Raw genomic sequence first — 23764 nt, 5'->3', positions numbered from 1 at the left:
CGAAGGCCCAGAGACAACACACAGAATGAGCTACAAGGCCTGCCAGGGCAAGACGCTGGATGGAGGCCTCCCTTCCTTCCTGTCCTTTCTTCCTGGAGGACAGAGGAGGGGCTTTACTGCCTGGGGTCTAGGAGTCCAGGGCAGGGAGCTGGGTTCACTCAGCTCCTCTGGGAAGCCACATTGTTAGGGGCTGACCTCGAGCTGGACACAAAATGTGCTCTCTGCCCTGTTCCTGACCTCTGCTGGAGGGAAAGGCACTACAAAATGGAAAGGAAACAGCCCTCCCAAGGCTCTGCAGACAGACAGACGCTGAAGGGTGTAGTCTTGTTCAGTGGTGGATGAAGGGACTCCTGCCACATCTAAGAGAAAGTTCCAGCCTCTGGCCTGGGCCTGTGAGGTCAAGTCTATTCAAACTCCAGGGCCAGCCCTAGAGACACAGCGCCCCCCTTCCCCCTTCCTGCTGACACGCTCTTCTTCTCCCATGTCTGGTCCATCTCTTACAAACTCCCAGAGGTAAGGGGTTTGCAGGTGAAGGAGGGCTGGGTTCTCCTCTGGTTAAGGGGGTGATCTGCAAGGGAGACACACAGTGGGGCTGCAGGAAGCAGAGCTGGGCTGATTTGACTTCACTGTCCTGGGCTGTGTGGCCTCTGAGTACCCTCACTCACCTGGAGAAGGGACGTCATACTCAGCAAACGTGCCAGGATGGCTCTGATGGTAAAATTGAACCATTTGTGGGGAAGTGTATAGGTAGTGCTAGTGGTAAAGAACCCACTTGCCAATGCAGGTAGATGTAAGAGACATAGGTTCGATACTGGGTTCGATACCTCAATGCCCCTGGAGGAAGGCATGGCAACCCACTCCAGTATTCTTGCCTGGAAAACTCCAAGGACAGAGGAGCCTGGCAGGCTATAGTCCATAGGGTTGCAGAGTCAGACATGACTGAAGCAACTTAGTATACACTCACACACTTTACATAGGGCTTCCCTGGGGATTCAGATGGAATCTGCCTGCAATGCAGGAGACATGGGTTCGATCCCTGGGTCGGGAAGATCCACTGGAGAAGGAAATGGTTACTCACTCAAGCATTCTTGCCTGAAAAATTCCATATATATGGTGAAAATGATGTCACACACATGCATACATTGAGGGCATTATTCTAAAGAAACATGAGTGAGAAGCTTTGGAAGACCAACCTGACAGAAGGAAATTTACGAGGATGTACAGACCAAAACACAGAAAAAACTGGGCTACAGGAAAAGACTGAACACAAGAAGAGGGGAGAGATGGAGGGAGGGGCTAAGGGAGAGAAGAAACCCAGAGCTTGGCTATGATGGACTCCGTCTGCATCCCCTCCTTTATCTCCACCCTCTGGTGTCTCTGTATCCACTGAATAGACGAGCACTGATGCACCAGAAGCATGGCCAGCCCCAGCCCCAGCTCTGCGCACCTCGCCCCTCTGTCAGCCCTGCTGCTCCTCACAAGGCTCCAGGAGGCAGTGCTTCGTGTCACGTGCCCTGTTCTGCTCCCCCTTCCGAGGACTGGAGGCAGCGATGGGCCCTTCCCATCTCAGAGGGTCCCTACTCCCCAAGAACTCCTTGCAGCAGGGTTGTGCTCTGGCCCTGGCCACCCCCCTGGCGGCTACTTGGCCCTGCCCCCACCCCCGCAGTCCCTGCGCCTGCTCAGGTCCACAGCACATAGCACAGGCCACTTCCAGCCCTGCCCTGCAGGCACGGTCCAGAGGAGCTGCCCTTTCTCAGCTGGCTTCTGGAGCAAAGCAGTCCTTTAGCCATTTGCATATAAGTTCTGAAATCAGTGCTTTTCACTTAGGGTCCATTGACAGGCAGTTGATACATGAGTGATGCACGTATGAAATAGTTAATGTAAATGTTTACTGATGGAATGGCTTGGTGTGAGACATTGTATAGAGGTCAGTGAATAAAGAAATAAAACCTCCTTCCAGGGCTGACACGTTAGTGGCTACAAGATAAACAGAACTGGGGAAGGACACAGAGAGTGGCAGAGGGTGAGGGTCCCAGAGATGTGGCTGGTGAAGGCACACCGGGCAGGGTGGGGGCAGCGAGAATGGGAGGGCCTGCTGGAGAGAGAGGGGGAGGCGGGAGGGCTGGGGACACAGGCAGCGACCAGCCCAGAGCGTTGGTACTCAGGCAGAGATGAAGCCACCATAGGCTTTAAGAAAAGCCATGATCCTCCTCCTGTTGTGATGAATGTGGCCCTAGTAGTGGTGTGGAGAGGAGTCCAGCAGATGCAGGGACCAGTGAGGAGGCCACGGCAATGGGAGTCATCCCCGGGACTCGGGAGAGCCTGCACCAGAGCTCTGGGGAGGAAGGGGGCTGGGGCAGGGCTGGATTTGGATCAGGACTCACTGACAAGCGGGATGGAAAGTGTACATGGGAGAGGACCCTGTGGATCTGAGCCCTTGTCCCCTTCATCCCTTTCTGAGCCTCTTCTGATGCACAAGGCAAATTGAGGGACCACACCTCTCTGCTGAGCCCCTCCCCATTCACCTCGGCTCCTCTCTTTTCAGCCCAGCACTGCAGGAAGCTCATCCGCCAAGCCCTGCAAGTGTAAGGTGCTGCTGACATCCAGCTGTAGTCAAAGGTGTTTAATTATTATGAAAAATAACTTCTAAAATGTCACCAAACATTATCCACTTTTCCAGAAACAAATGAACCACCACCAAAAAAACATCAGCAAAAAACATCAGTCCCAACAGGAAAGGAGACTCGATCTGGGACCGCTGGCCGCGTGGCCTGACCTCCCAGGGTGGCCTCATGGCCTTCCCTCTGCTCTGGCCTGGGAAATAGAGCGAGTCAGGACCACACCTGCCGGAGCAGAGCCACTGCAAAGGAAGTACACCTTGACTGCAGCCAGGCGAATACCCCAGTTCTTGATGAAATGTGTCTTTGGGAGTCTTGCCAGCAGAATTTTATGATTTCCTATAACATTCTAATTACCTAACTCTCATGATGATTCAGAAAATGTAGCTATTTCCATTAAATTCCCAATATTTGCAAATATCCTATCTTTTTTATACAATTACAAACTACTGTGTTCTTAAGTATACATTTAGGCTGAGATCTTACAGTAATGAATATCAATTCATGTTTCCAAGTGCAGGGCCATGCACAAGGCAGCTGTTCAAAAATATTTATTGAATACACAGGCATATATTTCATCGAAAGTTCCATTTTGGGTTATACTAATAACCAATCATAACACAAGTCTCCCTCATCTCTCAACTTAATAGTAAACATCACAAGTTATTTTCATCTCAAGGCAATAAACTGGAGATAATGTACAAATGCACTGTCATGTTGGAATTACATGGAGCTGAGCATAATGAATGCCATAATTCAAATAATATAGGAAGCAAGAAAGCTTGAATAATCAAAATATTTTTTGAATTACTTCCACTTATAATAAAAGATTCACAGTTGTAATTATCATAAAACCAGGTGTATAATAACTGAATATTGGCTGCATAAATTAACAGGTAGCTGTTTATTCCAGTTTGTAGATGATGACAGCTAAAATTAGACACAGCACTGTCTAGCAGACTTCTACAAGTTACTACTTTTAATCAATGGACAGAGGTTAAAAAGTGAAATAAAGCTCTCATTAAACCTCCAGGGGTCACACAAATGAGATGTCAACCACTGTGGTTCATGGGGTTGTTTCTTGCTTTAACAGGTGAATTGAGTCACCTGAGTAAGGACCACAACTGTGTTCTAGTCTCTTTTTCTCAAGCAGGGGCTCCCAAGGGATGACAAGTGTTCCCTCCACAATCCCCCAAAAGTGTGAACTAATAAATGGGGTATTTCAGGTTTGTACCCAGAGGGGAAAATGCCACCAAGATAAGGAGGCATCCTTTAACAGAATAAGCCTGCCTCAGGGGCTTGGCAACTTTTCACCACACAATTGATGTCTCTAGCAATAAAATTTGATTTTTAAATACAATCTGCCACTTGGTTAATGCAAGACTTTGGGGGGGGGGCTTGTCCAGCCCCTCCGGCTCCTCCACTCCCCAGGGTGTTGGGGCCAGCTCTCACCTCCATTCTGCGGAGCAGTCTGCACACCTAAGAAAACAAGGCTCAGAAGCGGAGTAACCTGCCAAGGTCCTGTTCCCAGCAGTGACAGAGCTGCTGGGATCTGAATCCAGGAAGCAGCTCCAGGGTCCTTGCTCTGACCTCTACTCTGCGTGCCTGGGGCGGCTGTTTGGATCATTCCCATTTTGCAGAGGAGGAAACCGAGGACCAGCAGCGGAAGGATATCCACCCAGGCACCTATGTCCACAGCCCCCACCCACGATCTGAACCCATGCTGATCCCAGAGCAGCCTCAGGGTAGAAATATCTGCAAACAATAGGAAGGCAAGTCTCCTTGGTCAGCCTCTAAGACTTGCTATGTCACAAACACAGGCCACAGGCGTAGCAGGCAGGAATGCCTGTCCCTGAAACAGTGCTGAAGACAGGGCAAGGGGTCATACCAGCCTGGAACGAAGTGAGGGGAGGCTAGTTCAGACCCTCAAAGATGAAAGAGGGAGAAAGATACCACTTGGAACAAGCTGTTCCTGAACCTTCCTGGATCCCAGTGAGAAGAAGTGGAACCTACTCATTTCTCTTCACACTGGCTTGGCCAAAAAGTTCATTCAGACTTTTCTGCAATATGTTATGGAAAAACCTGAATAAACTTTTTGCCCAATCCAATAAATAACTTTAGGCTAATGGTGCAGGATGATAGTAATTTTTCAATGGAAGAATCTCTCCATATCTGTTAAAAAAAATACTTATATTGAGTAGAAACACTACTCTCACATCTGATTGGTCCAAACTCTGAGCACACAGATGGGGAAGGTAGAGGTCTATGGGGTGTTGGTTCTCAACGTGGGGTTCACCTGGGAACTTGATGAACCTTGAATTCTCAGGCCCCACCTCAGAACTACTGAATCAGAAACTCTCAAGGTGGAGCCAAGGTAAACATGTTTTCACAAGCCCTTTTGGGGTTATTCTGAGGCTCACTCAAACCTGAAAAATACTGACTTGGCATGGGGTGCCCTAAAGTATACATCATTCCTGTCTGAACATCCCACATAATGAAAACTTCACTCAAGGCACTGAGATGAGAGGTGAAGATCTGAGGCAGTGAGCAGTTCCACTTCCTTCTGCAAATGACACACGGCGTCACCCATCTCCCTGATTTTTCTGCTGACTGGCTTGGACAAGGACGCTGTGCATTTCTCTCACTGGCTCAGACACCTCTGGGAAAACATTCTTGAAAAGTACTTTTAGAAAAAACAAAGACTCAAATCATGAATGTATAATGGGATAATAAATTCTATGATAAACATTACATTTTTTAAACTTTCAGATGACCTAGAAGATGGCTAAAAGTACTTTGCCTTTAAGATCCAAATAAGTAAATACAGTTGCCCCCCAGTCTCCATGGAAGATGGACTCCAGGACCCCCTCAGACACCAAAACACTCAGGGGCTGAAGTCTTAAGTATATGCATATAACTTGTGCACATTCCCCTGTGTACCTTAAATCATCTCTAGATGACATAATATGTTAGTCTCTCATTCATGTCTGACTCTTTGCAACCCATGGACTGAAGCCCACTAGGCTTCTCTGTCCATGGGATTTCCCAGGCAAGAACACTGGAGTGGGTTGTCATGTCCTTCTTCAGGGGATCTTCAGATGACATAATAGTACAATGCAAATGCTCCGCAAACAGTTGCCAGCAAACCACAACTTTGCTTTGTGAAAGTTTCTGAATTTTTTTTTTTTTTTCTGTTTTTGACCCACGATTGGTTGAATCTGAGGATGGGGAACCCACAGATAGGAAGGGGTGACTGTACTGAATTTTTAATACTACTTGATAAGAAAAAAGTGTTTAAAAATATGAAAACCTAAGGATTCCCATTTTCCTATAAACTAGTCATGTCCTTGAAAATAATCCTTTCCTCCTGATTCAGGATATTCATGTTAGTAGCAGTTGCACATAAATAAGGCTTTTCAAATAAACATCTTATCTTCATACGGAAGGAAGTTCAGGAAGAAGGAATTGACGTTCTTCCCCAAAGATGACAATACATTTTTGGGTTCCTTTCCCAGAAATTAGTAAATAACAAAATACCTTTCATTTAAAAAAGAAAAAAAAAAAAAGCGTGTTCATAGCAAATGCTTAAATTGAATCCACATGCCACTCACATGCTTAAAAAAGGAGACGGCTGCTGTGAGCCAATTTCTCCACTCATTCTAGGCCAAATAAAACAGATTTCAGTTAAAAAAAAAAAAAAAAGGGTTTTATTGCCTTAGAGGGAGCTCTATTCATCCTGCAGGGTATATAGTGCTATTTATTTTTCATTCAGAATTCCCCATTCTCTACTTCATACACATTTCCCCACTCAGGTCGACTTTATCCACTCTGTATAAGTACATTAAAATCTGAAAAACATAACACCTTCTCTGGATGGGACAAATTTTTAAAATGTTGAGGCCACATAGCTAAGGAAACCATAAACAAAATGAAAAGACAATCTATGGACTGGGAGAAAATATTTGCAAATGATGCAACTGACAAGGGGTTAATTTCCAAAATATACAAACAGCTCCTATGATTCAGTAACAAAAAGACAAATAACCAAATTGAAAAATGGGCAGAAGACCTAAATAGATATCTCTCCAAGGATGAGATGTACATGAAAAGGTGCTCAACATCGCTAATTAGTACAGAAATACAAATCCAAACTACAGTGAGATATCATCTCACACCAATCATAATAGCCACCATTAAAAAGTCTACAAACAATAAATGCTGGAAAGGGTGTGGAGAAAAGGGAGGCCTCTTACACTGTTGGCAGGAATGTAAGTTGGTGCAGACACTATGGAGAATGGCATGGAGGTTCCTTAAGAAACTAAAAATAGAGTTTCCATATTATCTAGCAATCCCCGTCTGGGATGCAGATTCAGAGAAAACTATATTAAAAAATACATGCACCCCAAAGTTCATTGGAGCACTATTTACAATAGCCAAGGCATGGAAACAACCTAAGTGTCCATAACAGACAAATGGATAAAGATGATGTGGTACACGTACACAATGGAATACTACTCAGCCGTAAAAAGAATGAAATAATGCCAGTTGCAGCAACATGGATGGACTAGAGATCGTCATATTAAGTGAAGTAAGTCAGAAAGAGAAAGACATACCATAGGATATCACTTTTTTGTAGAATCTAAAATACAACACAAGTGAACACAGCTGCAAAGCAGAATCAGATTCACAGACACAGAGAACAGATGTGTGGTTCCCAAGGCGGAGGGGTTGGGGAAAGGAAGGATTGGGAGTTGGGATTAGCAGATACAAGCTAGTATATATAGGATAGATAAACAATAAGGCACAAGAAACTATATTCAATATAGAAAATGAACTTATGGTTACCAGGGGGAAGGGCCGGGGGAGGGATAGTCAGGGAGTTTGGGATTGACAATGTACACATTGCCATATTTAAACGGATACCCAATAAGGATCTATGGTATAACACAAGGAACTCTGCTCAATATTCTATAACAACCTAATTGGAAAGAGAACTTGAAAAATAATAGATATATGCGTATATATAACTGAATCACTCTGTATACCTGAACCTAATACAACATTGTTAACTAATCGTACTCCAACATAAAATAGGAAGTAAACAAGTCTACGGTATTCTTAGTAAATACTTGTTAAGTATTAAAAAACCTGTTAGTAAACCATAATGGAAAATAATATGAAAAATTATATATGTATAACTGAGTCACTTTGCTACACAGCAGAAATTAAATATGCTATAAATCAACTACAGCTCAATAAAATTAAAAAAATACTGATGCAGTGTAGCATCTACATCAGTAACATTAAGCAAATACAATTCTTATTGAAAAAAGGCCATATTATTCTGATACTGGAACTCACATCTTTCACCACTAAGAAATACCCTTCCCAATCAAAAGCAACAAGACACCCCCAGAGGTAGGTGGTTGAAAAGTGCTAAACGCTTTATGAACACTCTGTGTGTTATGAAAATGTTCAGGATCTAACTCCCCACAAAATAAGGGGTGAAACACACTGCAGAGCCCATGGGAACAGCTCTTCATTCATGAGTCTGCAGTGTTTAACTGGGCAGTGTACAAAAAAAAGAATGTCCCGTTTAGTTTGTGCCTATGTTTATTTTATCAAAAGACAGTTAAAGTATGATGGCTAACACAAAATAAATAGTAGAAAATGTTTAAGAAATATACAAATCAAAATTGTTGTTGTTCAGTTGCCTAGTCGTGTCCAACTCTTTGCCATCCCATTGACTGCAGCACATCAGGCTTCCCTGTTCCTCACTATGTCCCAGAGTTTGCCCAAGTTCATTGCATCGGTGATGCCATCCAGCCATCTCATCCTCTAACACCCTCTTCTCCTTCTGCCCTCAATCTTTCCCAGCATCAGAGTCTTTTCTAAAGAGTCAGCTCTTCGCATTAGGTGGTCAAAGTATTGGTGCTTCAGCTTCAGCATCAGTCCTTCCAATGAATATTCAGGATTGATTTCCTTAAGAATGGACTGGTTGGATCTCCTTGCAGTCCAAGGGATCTCAAGAGTCTTCTCCAACACCACAGTTCAAAAGCATCAATTCTTCGGCACTCAGCTTTCTTTATGGCTCAACTCTCACATCCATACATGACTACTGGAAAAACCATAGCCTTGACTAGGCAGACCTTTGTCAGCATGGCTGTTTTTTTCTACTATTGCTTTCTCTATAATCCAGCAGATGTTTTCAATTTGATCTCTAGCTTTTCTTCCTTTTCTAAACCCAGCTTGGACACCTGGAAATTCCTGGTTCACATAATGCTGAAGCCTAGCATGCAAGATTTTAAGCATGATCTTACTAGCATGGGAGATGAGTGCAATTGCCTGATGGTTAGCACATTCTTTGGTACTACCCTTCTTGGGTATTGGGATGAGGACTGACCTTTTCCAGTCCTGTGGCTACTGCTGGGTCTTCCAGATTCACTGACATAATGAATGCAAAACCTTGATGGCACCATCCTTTAGGAATCTGAATAGTTCTGCTGGAATTTAGTCACATCCACTAGATTTATTAACAGCAGTGCTTCTTAAGGTCCACTTAGCACTCCAGAATGTCTGGCTCTGGGGGACTAACTATACTATTGTAGTAATCTGGTTCATTAAGATCTTTTTTATACGGTTCTTCCATGTATTCTTTCCATCTCTTCTTGATCTCTTCAGTATCTACTAGGTCTCTGCCATTTTTATCCTTGATTGTGCCCATCTTTGGGCAGAATGCTTCCATGATGTTTCCAATTTTCCTGAAGAGATCTCTAGTCTTTCCCCTTGGCTGTTTTCTTCTATTATTAAGCATTGCTCATCAAAGAAGGCCTTCTTGTCTCTTCTAGCTATTTTTGTAACTCTGCATTTAATTGGATGTACTTCTCCCTCTCTCCCTTGCTTTTCACTTCTCTTTGTTCTTCTGCTATTTCTAAAGCCTCCTCAGATAACCACTTTGACTTCTTGCTTTTCTTTTTCTTTGGGATGGTTTTGTTTGCCACCTCCTGTACAATATTACAGACCTTTGTCCATAGTTCTTTAGGCACACTGTTAACCAGATCTAGACCCTCGAATGTATTCATTACCTCTACCACGAATTCATATGGGATTTAAGTCATACCTGTCTGGCCTATTGTTTTCCCCAGTTTTCTTTAGTTTAAGCCTGAATTTTGCTATGAGAAACTGATGATCTGTGCCACAGTCAGCTCCAGGTCTTGTTTTTGCTGACTGTATACAGCTTTTCCATCTTCAGCTACAAAGAATATAATCAATTTGATTTCGTATTGACTATTTGGTGATGTCCATGTGTAACGTCGTCTTTTGTGTTGTTGAAAAAGGGTATTTGCTATGACTAGTGAATTCTCTTGGCAGAACTCAGTTAATCTTTGCCCTGCTTAATTTTGTTCTCCAAGGCCAAACTTGCCTATTACTCCAGGTATACCTTGACTTCCTCCTTTTGGATTCCAATCTTTGATGATGAATAGAACATCTTTCTTAGGTGTTAGTTCGAGGAGGTCTTCTAGGTCTTCATAGAACTGATCAGCTTCTTCACCACCCAAGGGGCATAGACTTGGATTACTGTGATATTGAATGGCTTGCCTTGGAAACGAACTAAGATCATTCTGGCATTTCTGAGGTTGCACCCACGTACTGTATTTCAGACTCTTTTGCTGATTATAAGGGCTACTCTATTTCTTCTATGGGATTCTTGCCCACAATAGTAGATAAAATGGTCATCTGAATTAAATTTGCCCATTCCGATTCATTTTACTTCACTGATTCCTAGGATGTCAATGATTATTCTTACCATCTGCTGCTTGACCACATCCAATTTTCATTAATTCATGGACCTAACATTCCAGGTTCCTATGCAATACTGTTCTTTGCAGCATCAGATTTTACTTTCATCACCAGACACATCCACAACTGAGCATAGTGTCTGCTTTGGGCCAGACATTCATTCTGGGGCTTCATTCATTCTGGGGCTATTAGTAATTCTTCTCCAATCTTCCCCAGTAGCACATTGGACACCGGGGGGACTCACCTTTTATACAATTCATGAAGTTCTCACAGCAAATATACTGGGATGATTTGCCATTTCCTTCTCCAGTGGATCACATTTTGATCACAAATCAAAATACTTCTTCTAAAATGCACTGCATTATAGGCTTTTCAGACAAATTTCAAGGGCTGTGGGTGGAAAAGCCAGTAGATGGGAACAGGGCGTCTCTAAGATCAGGGATAGAGAACACCCCTGGAGGGACTGAAAAAGGTGACTGATGAGCAGACAGACTGATACACAGTTAGACAGATAACCAGGCCAGAAAGGAGAGGAAGTGAAAAGTCATGACACTGCCACAGAACCACTTACATGACTGCTAACCATGATACAGGGGTCAAGCTTTCCCTCTGAAGGTACAGACCTATTTCTAATTCATTCTAAGTAAAGTCAGTTTATGAATAAGCCCCAAAGAACCTAGACCTCAAGACTAGCAGGGTGTGATGCCATGGACCAGATGAAGCAGGCATGGGTCAGCCAAGTGACACCACAGAGTAGGAGGAAAGCGTGAAGAGAATCAGCTCCTGCTGGAGGAGAGCTGGGCTTCAAGGGGCTCTGTGTAAATGTCCCCATTCATGGGACGTTGCTGGGAACCATCTCAGCTCAATGAGGAATCACTCACCCTTCTCTTTACACTGCCGACCAGCCTGTATCTCAGAGTCTGTGTGGAGCAGACCTGCTGCTGCCCAGCAGAGCTCAACTTCTGGAAGAGCCCAGCGCACATTGTCCATCCTGACCACAGCAGACTGTCATTCTTCCCACACCCCATCCAAATAATCTTTTTCCACGTCACACTTTAAGCCAGGAAACCTGTCAAATAATTTCCCAGCCCCTGGAAAGGGAGGGTCTGATATTTCAAATAGTGTTTCAAGGCACATCATCAGGAAGATGAAGGAAGAAGCCCAGAGGGAGATGCCAGCTACGAGGATGCAGGCTCTGTCGGTCACCATGGGGCAGTCATGTGCAAAGTCACTCTGCTCCGAAGGCTCCATAGATACAAGGCCTCCCTAAATAGATGTTAGGTCATGTAGAAACCAACTTCTAATGCAAACACCTTCTCAGCTTTGCTGTGAACGTAGATTATTTGGACACCTATATTACATTAATATTATGTGTCATCCCTATCTTAAACACACTTCAGATTTCTTACAGTGCTTGCAATTTTCTCATTAAGCAATCATGCTCTAAATTTCAAAGCTAATGATAAATGTTAATCAACAAATCTAAGCCTTTAAGAATTGAAGGCACAAAAATAGTTTCTGATCTTCTCTAATTGAAGCAATGTAGCATCTCACCTAGATTTCTAAATAAAGCTTATATTTTCACCCTGAGCCATCTTGTTGCTAAAGCCACAAGCTTGAAGGATGACAGTGCACACAGGGACCTTCCAGAGAATTCACAGGCTCATTTAGCTGGTCCACGCGATGCCCTCTCCCTACCTTTTCTGATGTCTTGTCTTGCACAGGTGGCCCTGTGTGGGGCAGGGTTGGAGGAGGGGGTGCCCGGCGCTTCTTCAGGTCCGACTTGACCGACACCCCTGAGATGTTGCCAAGAGAGAGGGATGGACCCAGGATAACAGAACGTGGATTCACACACGGGGAGTTCGGGGTCGTCGAGCAGCCCTGTCAGAGGAAGAGACAAACATAAAACCCATTACTCCGAGATGCTTCTCGGTGCACAAATGCTCAGCGATGAAAACTGAGTACCCAACACCCACCAGAGTGTCTCCATCATCACTTTCACAGACAAACAATGTTGAATCACGAGAGCAAAACCCTTCTATTTTCACTCTCCCGGGAAAATGACCACAGACCCCATTACAGGACAGGTTCCTGGTATGAGGTTTATTTTGCTAATCATGAAGGAAACAGCAAAACTGTTTAAACCTGTACGAGGAATTCTCACCAGCTAGAATCATGGAAAATTCTCGACCCACCTACAGTGATGAATTTGCCTTCTTAAATTTGTGACCTGTCATCAGCCTGAGTACTTAGATGCTGAAAAGGGGAAGGAACAGATCAACAAGTGTGTGCCTCCTGGAACATAGAAGCAGCCCATCTTTGCCGTCTGGAGCAGCATTTCACCCGTTGCCTGGAAGGGGCTTAGGTTTCTCCTAACTTTGAGAAGTTTCAAATAATTGACAGGGTAGTATAAACAGCCTGCCGTGGATATTTCATGTGACCATCAAATGCAGTACTTCATGACAGATCCTTAACTAACTGAAAACAAATTCGACCTAACACCCTAGTTAATTGCAACGTCTATATCCAGGGAGCAGACTAAAGGCATATATATGTATTTTTTTCAGTTTTCCCTCCTAGGTTCTATTTAGTGGAATAATGCAAGTGTTAGTGCAGGGAAGAGCATTTAGATAATTAGCAGTCTAATTCCAAATTAAAACCGAAATGGATGCCCATCAATTACCCTGCTATCCCCTCTGTCCTGCCCTGTCCCTCCCCAGAACCAGAGTCTCTACTCCATGTGGTCCACACAGAGGGCCAATGCAGTGGAGTGGTCAATCCATAGATGAGGGGGACATACTGCCTGGACTCGTGACTTTGCCACTGATAAGCTGCATGACCTTAGATAGGTTTCTTAACTTCTCTTTGTCTCAGTTTATCTCCTGCAAAATTGAGATCAATAATAGTACCTACATCCCAGAGAAATGGTGAGAACTAAATGGGTTACAATAGGTGAAAGAGGCTTAGAGAGTTCAAGGCACAAAGTGAGCATCCAGTATGTGCTAATACGGTCATTAAGCATTTGTACAGGTTTTTTCTCCCCCGTTACAGTGTGAGCCCCATGAAGACAGCAATCATTCCCTTTTTGCACTCATAGCTGAGTCCCAGGCTCCCAGCAGCTCCTGGTAACTGGCAGGCCCTTGAGTCCACACAGGCAGGAATGAGTGGGTGGGCAAATCTGCCCTTACATTTCACATCAGGAACTTGTAGGTGAGCCATCAGCTCACCACATTTGAAATAAATATAGAAAGAAAACTCACCACTTTCAATAGCAGCCCTGTAAGATCTGCCCTCAGCCTGTTCTGTTCTGCCAATTACACCATTATTCAGTTTCCTGAGAAGAGTTTTGAGACTCAGATTTTCTTGTACTTAAATATTAATATCAAAGGAAAACTGAATCCCTGCTTCTTATGCCAATTCATGCTTTCCTGTAAGACGCTATCAAATGCACTGCTCATCAAAAGCAGAGTCCCCATAACAGGTCAGGGACCCACAGGAAAGAGCCCTACACCCAGAAAACTAAACCTAGGCTCCCATGGAAAAATGTAAAGAAAAAATATCAGTGTTTCTCCCAATCCTCGAGTTCTGCAGACATCAGATGTGTACTAAGCAGTCACTAAGTCACGTCTGACTTTTTAGTGACCCCATGGACTGTAGTCTGCCAGGTTCCTCCATGGGGTTTCCCAGGCAAGAATACTGGAGTGGGTTGCCATTTCATTCTCCAGGGGATCTTCTTGACCCAGGGATTGAATCCACATCTTTTGCATTGCAAGCAGATTCCTTACCGCTGAGCCACTGGGGAAATCTCCTACTAAGCAAATAAACCAATGCAAAATGAACTCTTAAATACTTCCATCTACCTTATATGTACCTCCATTGCAACTGTGAAAACAGAAAAAGACAAAATAACTTAAGTTCACTCAACAATGCCGGGTCTGGATGGTAAATAAAGCAAATGAAGCAAACCAGAGCAAGGGCTAGGCTGACCCAAGACTGGAGATGGGCATGCATCACACTGAAGGGCTGCCTCGCTCACATGGCCCCCACTGGAGGGGTGCTGGCTGGTTCGCATGTCCCCCGCCCCATTCGAGAGGATACAAACTCATGCTGTGGAGGTTTGTTAAGGCCTGTGAAGCACAACAGAAAATTCTACCCACTGCCTGCATCTCTGGAGCGTGCCAAGACCCACTGGCATCCCTTGAACATGGGCTTTGTGACAGGGTGCCTTGCATTCCTGATCCTAATTGCTTTTCTTACCTCTTCCCTGTCTACACTGGGGACTTCCAGTCCTCCTTGCCTCAGTCCTCACCACAACTATGCCTGCCTGGCAGAAGCCTCAGCATCTCTTTGAACTCACTTCGGTCCTTTCAGTGCCCCGAGCATGTTCCCAGCTCTGTGCAGACACTCTGCTAAAAGCACTTCACAGCTCATCTATTTTGTATCTATTTCAGGCTCTTCCTCTATAATCCTGCTGCCCTTAGAGCACTGTGACTTCTGAGTTTGTCAACTCTTTCCTGAGCGGGGGAGCTGACTCAGTGCCCACCACACACACACAGGCAGGAACAGCTCCATCTTTAAAACAAGGGACATTCCACTTACTTCAGAGTTGCTGTCAGCACCCAGCGTGCTTCTGTTACATGAGATGTGTCCCACATATGTGGTTTCCTTCTCCTTCGATAAGTATTTTTGCTAAGAATGATCTCATTGGGGCCACAGAGCAATGGCCTTGACAGCAGACAGTTGGAGCCCAGAGACACCTATCCTGACTTTCTTCAAGTCCTGACACCTGTCACTGATGGGCATCACAGCATCTGTGTCTCTGGAAGAGAACTGAATTCTCACACCACAGGTTTTTTAGCCCAGTCTGTTCTATAGAGCACACATGCGTCTCTCCCTAACCCACCCCCACCCTTCACACCCCGAGTGTCAGTGTCCTCTAGTTCTCGGTCCACCAACCCCTCTCAACGCTGAAACACAACAACACTTCTCAATTTTCAATCCAGGGGCAGCCAAAACATCTTGACTGCGCAGAGGGTATTTGTGGTTTAACTCGTTTCCTTCTTTCCCCACTCCTGGAATTTGCGTACACAATAAAGAAAAAAATCCACAGAATAATTTGGATAGAAACATTGTTAAGTATTGGATGTCATTTAAGAGGCTAATTCATATCAGTGTAAAATAAAATGGTAAACCACACTGTGGTCCATATAGCCTGGGGTCTAAACAGCCTGGTCCATGCCCTCCTATTCCAGTGTGGGGTTTTCTCCTGCACAGTGGCCAAGTTTCACGGGGAATAGACCACGGCTTGCCTGCAGGAGGGATCTCATTTCCTGCTCTTGCCCAAACTGTTCAATAGCATTTAAAAAAAAAAAATCAAATCCTTTTCTTGTAGGGGAGTGAGTCATACCTTCCTACAAAGGTTGGTAGAAAAACTCACAGGTTCTGGCTTTCATAGTCATATCAGATTTTCTTAGTTTTTTCCTCCTGTGATGGAAGCCCAGTAAATCATTAAGAAAGAGCAATGGATAATGAAAATGGGAATAAAGCAAACCCAACTGACAGGGCCCACATGGGCCTCATTGTTAAGATGGCTCATTATGTTGACCTCACAAACAGAATAAAATCAGTGATCCTTGAGACTGACCAAATCGCCCAAATGACATTCTGTTTTCTCACTGGCGCCTACCTTCTCAAAGCTACGAGACCACCAGCTATGACCTCCACCAGGAGGTCCAGACCTCTGGCCCCGTGACCACAGTACTCAACTGCAGGCTAAAACTTAACAGTCCCTTCAGAGAATTTTTCATTGGTGGGGTATAAGAAAGATCCCGTCAGAAAGGGAGGACGTGGTTCTCCTTAAGGGCCAGTCACTCTCTTGTTCCCCTCTAATAAATTCCCCTTTTCTTGCCTGACTGCCTGGCTCGCTCTCTGTTTCCCTGCACTCGCCTTACATTCTGGTGCTGAAACCCGGGAGGGAAGGTCCACCACAACTGGGTGGGCTCCTCTCACGAGCCCACCTCCGGTGGCCCCCTCCCTTGGACCTTGCTGAGAAACTGAGATGAGCTCCGGGACGGAACTCTCCACTTGCCTTGCTGGACTGACATCCACACACTGGCCCACATTTCACCCATCGGTTACAAGGGTGAGTGAAATCCCATTCTCTCGGACCCTCTCTCTCTCGCCTCATTTCCAAGTCCTAGCACTAGGGGGGAGGATCCCCACGGCCCTCGGCCTTGTGGCCAGTCTGACTTTGAAATAGGGGATGCCCATTTCAAAGCAGACTATTATTACTCTCTGGGAAAGTCCTGAGAACAGGGACGCCTTTTCTCTCGGACCTTTCTCGCTTTCTCTCGCCCTTGTCTAACCTCCCTATTTGGCCACAGTGGGAAATTCTCAATCCCAGCCCTCAAAATCTACTCCTCTAGGATGCTCTCTCCAAAACCTAAAAGCCTTAGGCTTCCACAGGGAGATAAAACCAAAAGACTTATTTACTATTCTAACACTGGCCGCAATCTAGACTTGATAACAGGCCCCAATCACCAGAAAACGGAACTCTCGATTATAATGTTCTAGGGACCTAGGTAACTTCTGCTGCCGCAAAGGCAAGTGGTTAGAAATCCCTTACGTTCAGCCTTTCTTCGCTCTCAACTCTTGACTCTCTCTCTGTGAATCCTGTTCTACTTCTCAGATACTCTGAGCCCACTCTGGGCCAAATCCCCCCAATACAATGTCTCCTGATCCCTGTTGAGACTCTTCTTCTTCCTCTGACCCTTCCGACCCCAGCCCACCCCCATCACTCCCAACCCCCTGGCAGCCACTCCAGGTCCAGTTCCACAACCTCAGCCTTAGGCCCCCACCTCCCCGCCTCCTTCTCAAGCGCAGGCCTCCACCACCTGCAGCTCCCAACCCCCTCCCCTGCCTATGCCTGAGATAAGCTCTGAGACCTCAGCCCCGCCCTCTACTCTGAGAGTCCCAAGGCTTTGCCCCAACATCCCTAGATCCCCTCCCGGTACCCAGATCCCCACCACCGGTAAAACAGGAAACTTCCCCTCAGGACCCCGCCTCTTCCCCTGCCCCACTCCTCCCTTTCCGGGAAGTAGCTGGAGCAGAAGGCGTTGTTTGGTTCATGTCCCTTCCCCTTCACCCATCTATCTCAGATTGAAAAGCGTCTTGGCGCCTTTCCCTCAGACCCTGATAATTATCTAAAAGAATTCTAGCATCTTACCCAGTCTTAGGACTTAACCTGGCATGGTATTTACATCATCCTTTCCTCCACTCTTCCCCCAGAAGAGAAGGAACGAGTATGGCAAGCCGCTCAGGCACATGCTGGTGAGATACACAGGACAGAGGACACTAAGCCCATAGGGGCAACGGCTGTCCCCCGAGAAGATCCCAACTGGGATTATCAGGCAGGGAGACCTGGACGAGCAGCCCGTAATCACATGGTTGCTTGTCTCGTTGCGGGACTTCAAAAGGCAGGGCATAAAGCCATCAACTTGGATAAGCTCCGGGAAATAACTCAAAGACTAGATGAAAACCCAGCACAATTTCTAGCCAGGTTAACTGAAGTGCTACAAAATTATACAAAATTAGACCGCACTTCAGCAGAGGGCACCATTGTCCTCAATTGTCCTCCGCACAAGCACGGCCAGGAGGAGCTACCTCACTCCAAAGGTAAGGAGCAGCGGCTGCACTTTGCTGGAGCAGCCGTGAAGAGATACCCCAACGTCCAAGGTAAGAGAAACCCAAGACGGTGGGCATCAGAGGGCAGACTGAAACCACAATCACAGACAACTAGCCAATCTGATAATATGGACCACAGCCTTGTCTAACTCAGTGAAACTAAGCCATGCCGTGTGGGGCCACCCAAGACGGATGGGTCATGGTGGAGAGGTCTGACAGAATGTGGTCCACTGGAGAAAGGCATGGCAAACCACTTCAGTATTCTTGCCTTGAGAACAGTATGAAAAGCCAAAAAGGACACTGAAAGAGGAACTCCCCAGGTTGGTAGGTGCCCAATATGCTACTGGAGATCAGTGGAGAAATAACTCCAGAAAGAATGAAGGGATGCAGCCAAAGCAAAAACAAAACCCAGTTGTGGATGGGACTGGTGATAAGAGCAAGGTCCGATGCTGTAAAGAGCAATATTGCATAGGAACCTGGAATGTTAGGTCCATGAATCAAGGCAAATTGGAAATGGTCAAACAGGAGATGGCAAGAGTGAATGCCAACATTCTAGGAATCAGCGAACTAAGATGGACTGGAATGGGTGAATTGAACTCAGATGACCATTATATCTACTACTGTGGGCAGGAATCCCTTAGAAGAAATGGAGTAGCCATCATGGTCAACAAATGAGTCTGAAATGCAGCACTTGGATGCAATCTCAAAAACAACAGAATGATCTCTGTTCATTTCCAAGTCAAACCATTGAATATCATGGTAATCCAAGCCTATGCCCCGACCAGTAATGCTGAAGAAGCTGAGCTTGAACGGTTCTATGAAAACCTACAAGACATTCTAGAACTAACACCCCCAAAAAGATTTCCTTTTCATTATAGGGGACTGGAATGCAAAAGTAGGAAGTCAAGAAACACCTGGAGTAACAGGTGTTTGGCCTTGGAGTACAGAATGAAGCAGGGCAAAGGCTAATAGAGTTCGGCCAAGAGAACACACTGGTCATAGCAAACACCCTCTTCCAACAACACAAGAGAAGACTCTACACGTGGACATCACCAGATGGTCAACACTGAAATCAAGTTGATTATAATCTTCGCAGCCAAAGATGGAGAAGCTCTATACAGTCAGCAAAAACAAGACCGGGAGCTGACTGTGGCTCAGATCATGAACTTCTTATTGCCAAATTCAGACTGAAATTGAAGAAAGTGAGGAAAACCACTAGACCATTCAGGTATGACCTAAATCAAATCCTTTATGACTATGCAGTGGAAGTGAGAAATAGATTTAAGGGACTAGATCTGATAGTCAGAGTGCCTGATGAACTATGGACAGAGGTTCGTGACATTGTACAGGAGGCAGGAATCAAGACCATCTCCAAGAAAAAGAAATGCAAAAAAGCAAAATGGCTTTCTGAGGAGGGCTTACAAATAGCTGTGAAAAAAAGGGAAGTGAAAAGCAAAGGAGAAAAGGAAAGATAGACCCGTTTGAATGTAGAGTTCCAAAGAATAGCAAGGAGAGATAAGAAAGCCTTCCTCAGCAACCAATGCAAAGAAATAGAGGAAAAGAATAGAATGGGAAAGACTAGAGATCTCTTTGAGAAAATTAGAGATACCAAGGGAAGATTTCATGCAAAGATGGGCTCGATAAAGGACAGAAATGGTATGGACCTAACAGAAGCAGAAGATATTAAGAAGAGGTGGCAAGAATACACAGAAGAACTGTACAAAAAAGATCTTCACAACCCAGATAATCACGATGGTGTGATCACTCACCTAGAGCCAGACATCCTGGAATGTGAAGTCAAGTGGGCCTTAGAAAGCATCACTACGAACAAAGCTAGTGGAGGTGATGGAATTCCAGTTGAGGTATTTCAAATCCTGAAAGATGATGCTGTGAAAGTGCTGCACTCGATATGCCAGTAAATTTGGAAAACTCAGCAGAGGCCACAGGACTGGAAAAGGTCAGTTTTCATTCCAATCCCGAAGAAAGGCAATGCCAAAGAATGCTTGAACTACTGCACAATTGCACTCATCTCACATGCTAGTGAAGTCATGCTCAAATTTCTCCAAGCCAGGCTTCAGCAATATGTGAACCGTGAAATTCCAGATGTTCAAGCTGGTTTTAGAAAAGGCAGAGGAACCAGAGATCAAATTGCCAACATCCGCTGGATCATCGAAAAAGCAAGAGAGTTCCAGAAAAATATCTATTTCTGCTTTATTGACTATGCCAAAGCCTTTGACTGTGTGGATCACAATAAACTGTGGAAAATTCTTAAAGAGATGGGCATACCAGACCACTTCATCTGCCTCTTGAGAAATCTGTATGCAGGTCAGGAAGCAACAGTTAGAACTGGACATGAAACAACAGAGTGGTTCCAAATAGGAAAATAAGTACATCAAGGCTGTATACTGTTACCCTGTTTCTTTAATTTATATGCAGAGTATATCATGATAAACGCTGGGCTGGAGGAAGCACAAGCTGGAATCAAGATTGCCAGGATAAATATCAATAACTTCAGATATGCAGATGACACCACCCTTATGGCAGAAAGTGAAGAAGAACTAAAGAGCCTCTTGATGAAAGTTAAAGAGGAGAGTGAAAAAGTTGGCGTAAAGCTCAACATTTAGAAAACTAAGATCATGGCAACTGGTCCCATCACTTCATGACAAATAGATGGGGAAACAGTGGAAACAGTGGTTGACTTTATTTTTCTGGGCTCCAGAATCACTGCAGATGGTGATTGCAGCCATGAAATTAAAAGACACTTAATCCTTGGAAGGAAGGTTATGACCAACCTAGATAGCATATTAAAAAGCAGAGACATTACTTTGCCAACAAAGGTCCGTCTAGTCAAGGCTATGGTTTTTCCAGTGGTTATGTATGGATGTGAGAGTTGGACCCTAAAGAAAGCTGAGCACTGAAGAATTGATGCTTTTGAACTGTGGTGTTGGAGAAGACTCCTGAGAGTCCCTTGGACTGCAAGGAGATCCAACCAGTCTGTCCTAAAGGAGATCAGTCCTGGGTGTTCATTGGAAGGACTTATGTTGAAGCTGAAACTCCACTACTTTGGCCACCTCATGTGAAAAGCTGACTCATTTGAAAAGACCATGATGCTGGGAAAGATTGAGGGCAGGAGGAGAAGGGGACGACAGAGGATGAGATGGTTGGATGGCATCACCGATTCAATGGACATGGGTTTGGGTGAACTCCAGGAGTTGGTGATGGACAGAGAGGACTGGCGTGTTGTGGTTCATGAGGTCGCAGAGTTGGACATGACTGAGCGACTGAACTGAACTGAACATCCACAGATATCTGAAAGAAACTAAAAAAGGCAGAAGAAGGCCCTCAATCCCCTCAGTGAGACCTTTCAAATTTAGCCTTTAAGATTTTCAATAACTGGGAAGAACAGGAAAAGCTAGAGAAGGCCCAACAAGATCAGGCCAAATACCAACTTTTAGCCACTGCCCTACTTGGCTCCAAGCTTCCATCAACCAACAAATAAAGGAAGCCACCTGGGCCTGTTTCAAATGTGGTAAAGAAGGTCACTGAGCCCCCTCATGCCTAAAGCCATGGCTCTCTCCAGGTCCGCGTCACAGCTGTGGCATAAAGGGACATTGGAAGGTCCACTTCCCAAATCCTCCTCCAGGGATCCGGACATCCCCTCCTGGTCCCGAGCAGGAGTCCTCTGACCCAGCTCTGCCCAGCCTCCTCAGACTTGCCGCTGAAGCCTGAAGGTGCCCAGGGCCCCAGGCCCCAACTCTCCTTACCTCTACGGACCCCACAGTAACTCTTACAGTGGCAGGTAAGCCGATCTCCTTTCTCATCGACACGGGGGCCACTTACTCTGCTATGCCTGCCTACTCCGGAAAAACCAAGGTCTCCCAGGTCTCTGTTATGGGGGTTGACAGTTTTATATCTACACCATGAATAACCAAGCCTCTACCTTGCACACTTCAAGATACCCCATTTTCCCATTCTTTTCTCATACCCCCTAAATGCCCCACTCCTATTCTTGGGAGAGACCTTCTCTCAAAATTCAAAGCCTCTGTTAACTATCCCAAGCCCACCCTCTGATCTAGCCTGGCTACTGCTCCTCAACCCCACCACCTCTTCCCCTGCTCCATTGCCCTTCTCATCCATAAACCCCATAGTCTGGGATACAGATAACCCATCTGTTGCCTCTCACCATGCTCCAATTCATACCTGTCTCAAAGACCCCTCTAAATTCACCAATCAACAACAATACCCCATCTCCCAAAAACATCAACAAGGGTTAAAACCTATCATCAGTAAACTCCTACATCAGGGCCTCTTACGCCCAAATTACTCTTCCTATAACACCCCTATCCTACCTGTCAAAAAGCCAAATGACTCTTATTGCCTGGTCCAGGACCTGAGAATAATCATTGTGGCTGTTATCCCCATACACCCAGTAGTTCCAAATCCCTATACTCTTCTCTCTTTCAGTCTCTCTTCCACTACCCACTTCACTGTTCTAGACCTCAAAGATGCCTTCTTTACTATCCCTTTACACCCAGACTCTCAAGACATGGACTTATCCAGACAATCATCACCCCCAAAAGCTGACAGGGACAGTCCTCCCACAAGGCTTTCGTGATAGCCCTCAATTCTTTGCCCAAGCTCTAGCATCAGACCTAACCTCTCTTGACCTTCCTCCGAGTACTGTCCTCCAATATGTGGATGATCTTCTCCTTTGTCGAACTTCGCTTACACACTCTCAGCAACACACTAGATAACTCTTCAATTTTTTAGCTGATTGAGACTATCGAGTATATCCCACCAAGGTTCAGCTCGCTCTTCCTAGAGTCAACTATCTTGGAGTCCTTTTAACACCAACAAAAAGATATATTACTACTGATAGAAAGTCCCTTATATCTACCCTACCACTCCCTACATCAAAAACAGAGATCCTGTCCTTCTTGGGATTAGTTGGATATCTACACCTCTGGATTCCTAATTTTGCCCTCTTGGCACAATGCCTATATCAAGCCACCCAAGGAGATCTTTCAGAACCACTAGAGCTAAAATCAAATATCCGTTCAGCCTTTAACACCCTTAAGCAAGCCATTCTCCCAGCCCCAGCTCTCACACTTCCTGACCTTTCTTGCCCCTTTGTACTCTGCACTACTGGGAGACACAGAATTGCCCTAGGAGCTCTGGAACACAGTCAGGGCCCCTCCTACCATAGTCTGAGGATGGCCAGCCTGCCTCCGTGCTCTGGCAGCAGCTGCACTCCTCACTCAGGAAAGGAGAAAACTGATTTTTGGAGCACCCACTGTCACTCATTCACTGCATGACTTTAAGGACTTACTTTCTCACAAATCCATGACCCTTCTATCTCCTTCATGCATCCAACTAATTCATGTCCCCCTTCACAAATCCCCTGAGTTCTCCTTTGAATGCTGTCCTACTCTCAACCCTGCCACCCTTATCCCTAATCCTTCTGAGCCCTCCATCCATATTTGCAAAGAGGCATTAGAAGACCTGATGCCCCATTTCTCCCACATTTCCTCAACCCCTTCAAACAACCCTGACTTTACTTGGTATACTGATGGCAGCTCCTCTATGACATCAGAAAGAAAAAAAGTAGCTGGATATGCAATTGTCTCTGACACCAAAATTACTAAATCCCATCCTCTCCTCTT

The 23764-nt window shown here is 45.2% G+C and overlaps 1 protein-coding gene across 14 annotated transcripts in view; it reads right to left on the bottom strand.

The window, feature by feature from the left end:
• COBL (cordon-bleu WH2 repeat protein) overlaps positions 1-23764 on the bottom strand; it is a 318704-nt gene that overhangs the window by 127377 nt on the left and 167563 nt on the right. For all 14 annotated transcript variants that reach the window (XM_081534556.1, XM_081534547.1, XM_081534551.1 and 11 more), the window contains one exon: positions 12117-12299. In XM_081534556.1, the coding sequence (XP_081390682.1) occupies positions 12117-12299 (183 nt within the window). The remainder of the gene's footprint in view (positions 1-12116; positions 12300-23764) is intronic.

Source organism: Giraffa tippelskirchi, chromosome 10, assembly GCF_054371585.1.
Source record: "Giraffa tippelskirchi isolate mGirTip1 chromosome 10, T2T-mGirTip1v1.2.pri, whole genome shotgun sequence".
NCBI lineage: Eukaryota > Metazoa > Chordata > Mammalia > Artiodactyla > Giraffidae > Giraffa > Giraffa tippelskirchi.
Note: the sequence above shows the minus strand (reverse complement) of the source record. Positions and strands in the feature narration are given on the sequence as shown.